The 12248-nt window shown below is 39.1% G+C and overlaps 1 protein-coding gene across 1 annotated transcript in view; it reads left to right on the top strand.

Moving 5' to 3' along the window:
* PDE5A (phosphodiesterase 5A) overlaps positions 1–12248 on the top strand; it is an 81225-nt gene that overhangs the window by 54265 nt on the left and 14712 nt on the right. Inside the window, exons 13-15 of the mRNA XM_046656726.1 lie at positions 5270–5357; positions 9171–9271; positions 10993–11070. Of these exons, the coding sequence (XP_046512682.1) occupies positions 5270–5357; positions 9171–9271; positions 10993–11070 (267 nt within the window). The remainder of the gene's footprint in view (positions 1–5269; positions 5358–9170; positions 9272–10992; positions 11071–12248) is intronic.

Genomic DNA, 12248 nt, shown 5'->3' with positions numbered 1-12248 from the left:
TTTGGAGAGGAGAAAGGATGAAGATATTCTAGAAGCACCATTAGGCAGGCATTTTCATGGAACGGTGATGATAGCTAGCCTGACTAGAGTCAGAAGGCTCACTGACTAGGAATGAAAAGTGAGAGGATGAACAAAGAGGAGTTATAGGACCCTTTTGAGGGAGAGCTACAAAACTAAGTACATTTTAGATTTGATATAGCAAAAACACAAGGAGCCGTTGCAGTGGGTAATAAAGACATTGTTTAGGAAGAAAGTCTGAAAATAAGGTACAAGGTAAATGGGTAATTATTAGAACCACAGAGTTTAGCTAGAAAGCTGTTACAACAAGTTAGGTATATGGTGAAAATCACATATTAGTTAGAGAGACAGGAAGAGACTAAAGGAGAGAGAAACTTTTTGTAATTTAATATTGGACAGTTAGTTATATGCATGAAGGGGGGAAAAATCATCACTCCCAGTCCCAGAGGGTGGAACAATGATGGTGCCATTGATGAAAAGGAAGGAACTGGGGGGCATGTGTGCATGTGTGTGCGTGCTTTGGGAGGGATGAAAAGGATGGAGGGTAGGAGTTTGGCAATGAGAAAATAAATAGGATGGTAGTTAGAAGAGTTAAAATGATCAAATGGATGTTTTTTTCCAAAATTAGAGATTCAGTAAAATCGAAATAAAAATTTCCTGGTAACCACAATCAGACCACATATATTTGTCCTGGGAGAACTCATTCTGTGCCATGGTCTTCTCTGCTCTGTGACAGGAGCAGGAGTGAGCTGGAGTCACGGACTGGCACAGTGGTAACAGAGGGTCAGCAGGCTCTGAGAGACTTCACAGGGCAGTAAAGACAGCACAGGAATCACACTTTGTGAAGGTCAAACTGGCTAGAGTCTATTTTAGCCAGGAATGAGATCACCTCATAAGGCTGAAGGGCTTGAGAGACTGGAGATCTGAATATGAATAAAGTGCAAGTTCAGTTAGTCCTAATGTCAGTAGCTAAGAATAGTAATAATAATAGAAACTAACACTTAATATAGCCCTTATCTTCTGGCATTTGGAACTCTTTTTAGCACTTTATATATACAAGTTCAGTTAGTCCTTAGACCACCACACAGTGGCTGTGATGGTTATGGTTAAGGGCCAATGCGAGTCAGATGCCTGGGTGCATATGTGAATCCTGACTCCTCCTCTCACCATGTGACCGTGGGCAAGTCATTTAACCTCCTTCCCTGTGTTTCCTTCTCTGTATAACGGAATAATGACAGTTTCTATCTCATAGAGTTTTCTATGAGGATTAAGGAGAATAAGTAAATGTAAAGTGCTTGGAACAGTACCTGGCACAACTAAACGCTCTACAGGTTTTAGCTGTTTTCACAGGGGGTACTATTAAGGACAGCTAGGAGTTCAAGATCTTGCTTTGTCCCACAGTGGATCAGGGAGCAGCAAAGATACTATGCCTAGTGGCACCTGGAAGCTGTGGAACAAAGAAAGGAGTGTCTATTGTTGATGTGAAAAGAGACAATCAGTAGAGTCAAGGAGGTCAAAGAAATGGGGCCAAAAGGTCAAATGAATCATCAGCTTGAATATGTCATCGAATGTGATTGCAGAGAATGGGAAGGGAAAATAACCCCTGATTGATAGAAGACAATAGTGATGATTTGGAGAGAAACTGAAGTAAAGAATTAAATAGGCTTGATATGGGTTACAAAGAGTAAAGAGATTTGAGCCCAGAGCAATATATATGGGATGAGAAGCAAAATCAGGGATGATTGTTACAGTCAGTGAAAAGGAATACTGGGGTGGCAGGAATGGTTTTTCTTACAGAGCCTTTATTTTCTATTGTTTTCTAAAGCTTTATATTTTTAGAATATTGCTCTGACTTCTGCACTGGCATCCTAATGCTATTCGCATGATGGACCAACAAACTGCAGGACAAGAGGCAAATGCAGGGAGAGTGTGCCAGGCCATCAATGCTCACTGACATCAGTGTGGAAATAAAATTCTGCAGCAATAGTGGTTTAAATGGGTCCTTCTGACAGGACCTCAAATAAAGAGGCAACATAGCCTTGTGTCTGAAAGAATAAAAAGCAACAAGCTATAGAATACATTGCTTTCCATGAATATTTTTTGTAAACAAGAATTTTGGGGCATTTGTCACCCTTTTATTGATTGATAGATCTGTAACTTTAGAATGTAAGTAAAGGCAAACAAATAATTTGCATTCATCTAATTCACAAGCCAAGAATTTTCTCTAATGTGAAACATTCCTTTCTGTGTTGTCTAAAAACGTAATGTGGGTTTGAAGTTTTAAACTATGTTTGTGTTGTATCCACCTAATCGCATTTCTAGTCCAGCTTCTAACTAGGTCAGAGAGTGGATACTGTGTGCAAAGTGCTGTAGTCATGAGCCAGTGGGATGCAGTGAGGAGGATGTGTTATAATCCCAGCTCTGCCATTTATATTGACCTTGAACAAGACAGATAATCTCTCTGAACTTGTGGTCGTCTAAAAAACAAATGTTAAAATGCCAATGTTAGAGAGCTCTCAGCCTGGGTCACCCTAGAGGCACAGGCTGAGACAAAAGCTGGCATGCATCTAGCTTATTTGTGCATGTGATCCCAGGGAGCAGGAATGCAGGCCTGGGAGTGTGGAACAGGGAAGAAGGGAAAGCCAGGAGAGGGATGAGTTATCCAGCTGTCCACCATGCAGGCGGCTGGTGCTCAGTCCTGCTAGGTGCCTTTGAGAACTGTTATGAAATAAGACCCAGAACAGTTGCAAACAGACAAAGAGACAAAAGGGGAGGGGGTAGCTATCCATAAGCTCCCATACCCCATTGGTCACAGGTGACCTCTGTAAGCCTTACCTCCACACTGCAGGCTGAACAAGCACGAGTGCAGAGAGAGAGTCCTGTGGGCACCAGCTGTGGGGTCAGAGAACTGCAAGGCGGCAGTGAGAGGTATTCACCGTGGGCCAGGGCAAGGCACCTTCTAAGTGGCACCTGCAGGAAACTGGACGCAATGTCAATGGCTGGAGTAGGAGGTGGGGCTCGGGATTTTGATGTGGTGAGCTGTGTTCTTATACAGAAGTATTGTAAAAATTAATATAAACTACTTAACACAGTACCTGAAATGTTATATAGCCCCTCGGTAAATGGCAATTGTTATCATTAGGGAAAACAAATCTGATCAAAGTCAAGAGGTTTACCTAACAGGGTAATAGACTTATAAACAGCTAACACCTGGCTGTATGTCCTGAATTAAGTATATAAATGAAAATAACAGATACTCTAGAAGCTTCTCCTTTTCTAAGTGGAGTGAATTAGGAAGGCTGCAATTGTTAGGCTGAAGTTGACTTCAGCATATCTAGTATGAGTGAGGAGAAAATGCTGTTGCCAAAATGGAGAATATAGAATACAAGGCAGGATTCAGAAGGGAGATCATCGATTCTGTTTATCCTAGGCCCTCTGTTACTCTGTCTGCCTGGATTGTCTCATCTACTCCCATGGCTTGGATTGCCATCTGCATGTTGTGTTCTAAATCGGTATCTCCAGCCCAGACCTGAGTTCAGACATTTATACCCACTTGGGTGTACCTCAGGGACCTTAAAATCAACAGATCCAGCACTCAACTAGTCATCTCCCCACTTGATCCCCCATCCCTAGTCATCTTCTCCCTTTTTTCCTGTGTCAGTAAATGACAAGACAGAAATTTAGCCTTCATACTTTTCCCCTTCTTTTTAGGTCCCAACATCGGGATCTATTCCCAACCTAGTCTCTAGTCTACCTCTGGAACAGCTCTGAGATAACTCTGCTTCTCTTTACTGGGGATTCCGTCACTCTAATCCAGACTCTTATCTCAGTTACTGGCACAGTTCCCCAGTAGTCTCCTAACTAACTCCCAATAGTCTCCATGCATTTCCAGTCTTGATTCCAGCAAATTTAATTTTTTTTTTAAATCTTCTTTTACTCCATCCCATGTCACCCCATTGTCCACTGATAAGCACAGTATCTGACCCACAGTACCACTCACTAAATATGGAAGGAGCAAAGAAAACAAGCAGACAAGTTAATTTGGGAAAGGTTACAAGAGCAACAACAAAAAATGGCAGTTTGGAGTCAGCAATGTCGGTGGTAGATTAACCATAGGAACAGATGAGATTACCCATTCTCTTACCTTTATTTTCATTTTACTGTTTGTTTTCCCTTAAGCTTCTCTCACTCTACTCATTTTTTCCTGTGTTACATTTCTTCCATCTTGGGTAGCTTCTTTATCTTCAACAAATTAAACGGAAAGTACAATAAGGATTCATATAGAAGTATAAAGAAATGACAAATTAGTTGTATTATCTAACACTTGTATGGTGCTTTACAATTCATGAATCCCTGTCCTATAAATTTTATGAACAGAGATTCTCAGGAACTTTAACTTTTTTTTTAAAAAGAAGAAATAGTGGAAATTGTACTTTATATTCACATATGAAGAAGGGTCATGAGAAATATGAGGTGGAGGACTAGATTTGTCATGCTTTAGAACTTGATTTGTGACTGTCTGTTACATATAATGAACTGAGTGTCATATCCCTTCCCTTCTCTCCACTCAGCCAGCTCATCTCTGCTGTTTCCCCTGATTCAGTTTAGAGAGCAACCAGGATGTCCCACACTGAAGTCACCTGGATGGCACGTGGGGAGGTTCTAACTCAGCTCTCTCCCTCTTTCCTTTAGAGGGGGATGTGCACTGACTTCCTTCACTGGGGGATGCCCCCCTTTTCCTTGCCTTTCATCACTCACACCGCAGTGAACTGCACCTCCGTCAACTCTTTTCTTATATGTAGGCACACATGAATACACTGACCATCATCCTTGTTTCAGATAAAAGGCTAGCATGGAAATTTGTTTCAGATTTTAAATTAACTGCAGTTTTGAAATTGAAAAATATTATCGGTACAACTATTTCAGAGGTTTTTTTTTCATGTTTAGAGAAGTTAGTCCTTTGTCTTTATTCCTTCTACTATTTTAATCAACATTAAAACTAATGAAATTTTTCATACTTTGAATGGGCAGCAGTTGCACTGGTATTTGAAAATAATTTGACTCTTTATATATATTTCCCAGAGATTACCTCACTCTTTTCTCAGGAAAAGGAGAGAAAATTGTTAGTTTAATTTTGTGAAATAGCCTCTTTTTTAGCTAACTAATAATAATAAAAAACTGATAAACTGACATGTTGGGGAAATTGATAATTTTTTAAACTTTTTTCTTTCTTCAACAAAATATTTTTCAGAAGTGAACACCCACTTGCTCAGCTCTACTGCCATTCAATCATGGAGCATCATCATTTTGACCAGTGCCTGATGATTCTTAACAGTCCAGTAAGTACCTAATTTATGGCTGTGGAATTTTAAAAGAGACTTTTATAAATTCAGTTTTATTTTTAAGTTTTGGATTTATTCCCAGCATCATAAATTCTTGAGCATGCTTTATTCCTTTTTGGGTAAGGAAGGCAAAGCCAAAACATTTGAGGTCTTCACAGCCTCACTTCTCTAGACAACCAATACTGTCTCAGTGTTGCCTGATAAGGGAAATCGGGTTACACACCTTTATTTGGTTATTCCAGATTAGAAACAAACACAACTGGTATTTCATGGCTTTCAGTTAATTCTGCTTTTTTTTTTTTTGTCAAAGGTTTGCTTTCACAAGACAAATACGTTTTCTTCTTTTTATTGAAACTTCTAACCATTAACAAACTGTTTTGTTAAGGAATGAAACTAGTCAACAGCTTGGTTAAATGAGTATTTATTAATGTAAGAAAGCATATGATATGCTACGCTAGACATATTTCTGTCAACGAAAATAAGATAATATACACCAAAGCATTAACAATGGTTGTCTCTGTCTAGTTAAATTATCAGTACTTTTTATTTTCTTATTTTGGTCTGTTCATTATTCACATTATCTATTGTATGCACCTATTACCTTTATAATAAGACAATGAAGTCGTAACTATAACGTTGAACAAACACAATGCCTGCTATGGAATCTGAAAGCAAGTTTACCTCCATCTCTTTACATCTGCCCAGTGGGGCCATTCATCCTTGAGCCCTAGAAGAAAACTCAGGGAGCCCAGGACTTTTCTGGTCGCTGTACTGTAAGGAGAAGCCCTCTAGTTACTTTAGGTCTTAAAACACAGTATACAGTTTTCAAGTTAGAAACCAAATGTCCAGTCCTGTGTAATAGTCCAGATTTTGAACTTGATTTAAAGTTTCAGGTTCTCCCCTAACTTTCCTGGCTGGCCTCTTTCATAGTGTTTCTTCTAACTCTTTCCTCTCCCCTCAAAGCCCCAAGTAGTTTCCTCCCCTCCAGACTGGGAGAACAGGTCAGAGGAGGGGCAAGAACATTCTCCAGAGTGGTAATGTTACGAATGTCTCCCACTTCGTGACTCACAGGTGTTTGAGCCAAGTGCTTTTCTGTGGGTGATTTCATGGTCCCTCTCAGCACCCTCATCGTGGGGCTTTTCCACTGGATGTTCCCTTGATACGAGTGGTCATCTGTGTCTGCTTCATCATCACAGGACTCCTTCCTCAGCTCCTGGAAATCTGATCCTTTCTGCTAAGGTTCTTTAGCCTTCTTTGTGGTCCTCTTGAACAAGACAGGACTTAAATCAAACCCAAGCCTCTAAAACTTGGAGAATGCAAGCCGGCCCATATAACAGCAGCCTCTCCCTCACTGCCACCATCAGAGTGGCCAGCCGCCTGGGTCTTGCCTTTTAGATTTTCTGAGGGAATCACGTACAAGTCCACTGTAGCTCACCCCACCCCACTAAACTACAGGAAGCATCGCAGGGACTTCATGCCCCTCTCTCTTACTTGAGGTGAAGGGGAACACAGTCTCACCTCTCCTTAAATACCTCAGTGTGGGTGAAGGGTTAAGAGCTACACAACCAATTTTAGCAGCCTCCATATAAATCCTGCACATGGTCTAGTACAGACTATTTTGCTATAGTATGTGATTGTTTAGTACGAATTAGTTCATGTCTGATTGGTAAGTAGGTGAATGATGTCTCTATAATGTACAAGTTGTACTGTCTCATACACAAGTTCTTTTGAGTATGGTGCCAGAATTATGGGAGTTGATCTTTTTGATCTTCAGCAAAAAAGGAAAACACTGTCCATTTGGCTTTGGCTCATGCAGCCCTTTTCTTTCTATTGTAAGAATATTGAAAATGGGCACTTGCTCCCTTGCTTTGGACTGCTTAAGGCTCATGGGAGGTGCCTGCCCTAGACCAGCCCAGTGTCCCAGGAATCCAGTTCCTTCTGCGTTCTCCCTGGGCCCCCACAAACCAGCATTTCCACTCGATTGTTTTTGTGCGTCTTTCCTACCCTCAGAGGCAGCCTCCAGACTGGCCAGCCTGGGCTTCCAGGTCACCTCCAGATATACCAGTTCTTGATCTGGTCTTGCTTTGGTTATTAAGTTGCATAGTGGTCTGCCTCAACACTGTTTTTCTCATAAACCATGTTATTTTTAGTGTGTAGTTTCTCAGAACTGAGACTTTTCAGGAATGTATATGTCGAGTTATAGCAGAAACATCTGGACTTTCCTTGGAATTTGCTATCTTTACACTTCAGCTAAAACTTTCATTTTAATATCCTATTCCATTTTAAAGAAAGAAAATACGCTAACCTTTTTTTTAAGCATAATATTTAACAATATTCCTATCATAGCTACCTCTGTTATTAGATAGCATAACTTAATATGTAATATGTTATTACTTAACGTATAAGGGATCTGATTGTAGACCTATCTGTATATTCTGTCTTTGTAAGCACCAATACACAAGAATTTAAAGCCTCTGCTTTTAGAAGGGAAAGTAAAAATATAACACCAAAAGACATTTCCTTTTCCACTTGAAATGGTTTTATCTTAAAATAAATAAAACTATCAGAAGGTATTTTCTGAATAGTTTTCTGTCTCGCCCAGAATCTAAAATGATTTAATATTTAAAAATAATGTTTATGGTTGTAATCACAGATTCATTAATTAGATATATGCCACAATTTCAGTGTCTAATTATCCTCTAACCAGTGATCTGGTTTCAGCTGACCACACTCAGCAGTTTCCCTTTCTTAGAACAAATTCTTTGCCTCCAGACCCCATTCCTAAGCTTCTGCATTTTTTCTCAGCCCTGAGATTTAGGAACTACATCTGATTCACTTTACAGATGTTGTTTTGAGTATATTCTGAGTACCCGAGGTACGTTTTACTTAGTTCAAGATTAGAGAAAGATTAAAGTGGCTATTCTATAAATCACAGGCAAGAAATACAAAATGGTTATGTAGCGAAAACTTTCAATAATTTGCATATGGATTAGCCACTTTTTAAATACTCCTTATAGGTGTTTCAACCCATGCTTGCTTTATACCACCAGTAGGCACACCTTTGGCTCATGCCCTCCACTCATCTATTTTGGCATGTTCCTAAGGAAGACACACTGTTCTCAATGTTGGTTAAGTTAAAATTATATAAATTTGCACCAAAAATGTTACTGGATTTATTACAAAAGCCATAGAGAAATTATTATTATTTTTTGGCTGAAGAAATTCTGCCCTGAGCTAACATCTGTATCAATCTTCCTCTATTTTTTAGTATATGGGCCACCAGCACAGCATGGCCACTAACAAAGTGGTATAGGTCCATGCCCAGGAGCCAAACCTGGGCCGCCAAAGCAGAGTGTGCTGAACTTTGCCACTAGGCCACCAGGGCTAGCCTGAGAAATGATTTTTTAAATAATCAGTTGTTTAAAAGTTTTACCACTCTGTTCTTCACATCATTAATATGGCTTTGACTTTTCAGTGTTTCACTTGGTGTTGGGTTCTAGCAATTAACCTGCCCAAAGGAAAAAAATATATTAGGTTTTAGGCCTAAGGAGTATAAGAGTTGGAAAAACCATGCCTTTGTAGGCAGATGCACCATTATGAAGCTGTTTTTTCCTATATGACAAGGCGATGGGAACATACAGGGGAAACATTATTTTATGGTATGTACTCTAAGTAAGCAGGTGTCCTCCGTATTCATGAGTTCAGAATCCTAGGCATGTGTTTAAGATATGTGACTGTATTTTCAGATTTTGGTCTTGTCAGCAGCTTTTCCAGGTGGAGTGCTAATGGTGGTTTTCTTCTTTTATAAAGGGCAATCAGATTCTCAGTGGCCTCTCCATTGAAGAATATAAGACCACGTTGAAAATAATCAAGCAAGCTATTTTAGCTACAGACCTAGCACTGTACATTAAGTAAGTTTTAAGAAATACCCTGAGATAAACAGGTCTTGCAAGTGTTTACATTGTTTCAAACTTTGAAAATCCATGGTGGGAAATTTTTAGATTATAAGGACAAATGTCCTGGCAAAGCTGTTTATCAAACCATGCAGCAGTTTCTTAAAGGAAGCCAGAAAAGACTACTCCTTTGACTGACTTAATGGAAGAAATTACAGAATACAGAGTTATTTCTGATGTTTATCCACTACTATGTCTCTGAAGCTATGTACAAAGCAAATAACCATCTCAAAAGTCATGCCAAGCTAGGTTGTCCAATCTAAAGATTATAAAGGCCATTTGCTTTTCCTCCTTTCCTTCACTCCTCCAAGTTCTGACCATTTCACAATCCTTTATACTGTCATCCAAGCGCAGGTGAACAGGAAAAGGAGCTGAGTGCCAGACAAGTAAATCTGGTTTCTTTTTATTTGATTTTGGCACAAAAAGAGTATTAATGTAGAACTTTAATGAAGTTACTGATTCAAAAATTAAAGTATGCATTAGAGTGGGATTTGTGATGTATGCATGTATTTGCATAATTAACCTGCCTTTCTAAAAGTGAGAAAAGTCTTTGCTGCATTTGGGCAGGCATGAGTTTCCCACAGGTGGCCCGAGATCTTTGCTGCATGTGTGGGAGTGAGGGGAGGCAAGCAGTCACACTCATGCGATTTCCCTGGACCTTGGGCTTCTCTCCCTCTGTACAGGGATTCGCATCTGTATTTTAGCCACTCTTATAAGAAGTAAAAACTAAGAGAAGAGAACAGACATAAAATTACATACCAGATATCCACTGTTGTACATCTAAATGTAACTGCATCTAAAAATGTCTGCTTCATTAGATTTTAAAGCACTTTAAAGTTAATTAGGGTAAAAGAAAATATAATAAACTTTGGTCTACTCAAAATGATTGCAGAATAAAGATTACCAAAATACCAAGAATTTGAAAAATTCCTGTAACCACAAAGACTTCGCAACCTTTCCAGGCCACATGGGTCTCTCCTCTGAACACTTATGAAACCTGCTTTTCATTTTTGGTACTCAATCACATACAGTCAATTTTGTTATATACGTTCTTCTTATGTTTGCCTTGTGTCTCTGACTAGATTTATTTTAAACCCTGTGAAAAGAACTCATGTCTGAAGACTTCTCAAGATAGTTAACAATGTGGGCACATAGGAGGTATTCACTATACACTGAATGAGAATTAGTTTACTCTTTACTTGGTCTTTCTTTGCTTCAGAAGCACTTCAGAACTTTATACTGACATAGAGTAATTATTACAAACATTTTATCTCCTAGACTATAATATATATGAATAAGATATATGAAATTAAACTGAAACCATATAGATCTTATTATGCCATACACTTAAAATTTCTTAAATCATTCTTGGCATCAAATTTTTAACTCATTCTGTTTCATTTTCTTAAAATCATGTGCAAGAAATGAAATGACCATTATTTGTGCTCTGTAGTTAAAAACTAGGTGAGGTTTAATGTTTCACCAAAGAAAATGGTAGAAGGGAGGAAAGTGAGGCATTAAAGATTTTTAAATGATGATTTTTATGTTGGATTCTAAAATGGGAAAAAACCATTAGAGATTTTTTCCCCCCAAAATTTATTCCATGAATCTTTGTAGACCAAAGGGCTAAGAGCCTGGGGACTCATCATAACTGCTAAATATTTTTCTTTACTTTCAAGGAGGCGAGGAGAATTTTTTGAACTTATAAGAAAAAATCAATTCAATTTGGAAGATCCTCATCAAAAGGAGTTGTTTTTGTAAGTAGGTTTACTATTCTTAAAGCTGAAGGTGTGCTACCCAATAAGTTTTATCACTATCAGATTTTCTTGCAATTATTTGTTACAGTGTGATGATCTTAGAGGCTGTCAGAATTCTCCAGAGTGTTGTACAAAGCGCTGAGTATGAATATTGACTTGAAAAGAAAGGCATTTGCAGATTTAAGTGAATAAATCACTCCTTCACCCTAGAAGGACCTTTAAAATGTGGTAGAGTATCAGTACAAGGCTATAGGGTTCCCTTGTTCATATTCCCAATTCTTTGGAATGGAAGAGCTGAAAATAGCATCCTAAAGATTGTGGGAGCAGGAAGGTGGCTGTGAAGTGTTGACTTCTCTTGAGAGTGATGGCAGAGTAGCACTGCCATAACTTCAAGATTTCTGTTTTCCTCATCTGCACCCCTTCCCTCCCTCCTAGCTGCAGATACCATCCCTTGGCTATTACTGTGACTACCTTCCATGGCAGGAACTGGACCAAAAAAAAGAACAAAAGGTCAATAATAAAGAAAAGAAAGACACAGCAATACTAAGGACAGTGCTATTACAATTTTGAAATCAACATTTCTTTAAATAGATTGATATTACTTAGCCTGCAAACAAACATGCAAATTATAAGGAAGCAATATACAAATGCCCAGCTGTCTGTCCTACATAGTTGTGCTTCACTTAATAGTCTCAACATGTTCTTCAGAACAATGCCTTAGAAAAGTGTAGACGTGCTACTGTGGTTAGGGAGCAGTTTTCTCAATAACAAAAAACAAATCCAACCTCAGTTCCAAGTCTGTCATGGTTTTCACTTCTGCACTCTTCTGACCTCTGAGCTCGTGGAGAAGTACTCTAGGTCTAGCGCCCAGCGTCGCCTCTCGCACTCTTCATTTTTCGGGTTGTAGTTCATTCATATAGGTAGACAGTCTTCTTTTGGGGAGGCCATTTGAATCGGCAAGTGTTATTGAAATCTTTCATGAAATAGGTTTAAAGAGTGATTAGAAATCTCTGGTGCACTCATTTCTTGTGAGAGAGTCGGTGTAAGAGAGAGAACAGCAGAAGGAAACCGTTTGCCTTGTGGCCTTATCTGGTTAGGGAGAATGTACTTCCGGGTTGGGTTTCCCCAGAGGGACAAGTGATACAGTCTTTTACCTTGAGTGTTTCTGTATTACACTG

The sequence above is a fragment of the Equus quagga genome, chromosome 3, assembly GCF_021613505.1.
Source record: "Equus quagga isolate Etosha38 chromosome 3, UCLA_HA_Equagga_1.0, whole genome shotgun sequence".
Taxonomy (NCBI): Eukaryota; Metazoa; Chordata; class Mammalia; order Perissodactyla; family Equidae; genus Equus; species Equus quagga.
Note: the sequence above shows the minus strand (reverse complement) of the source record. Positions and strands in the feature narration are given on the sequence as shown.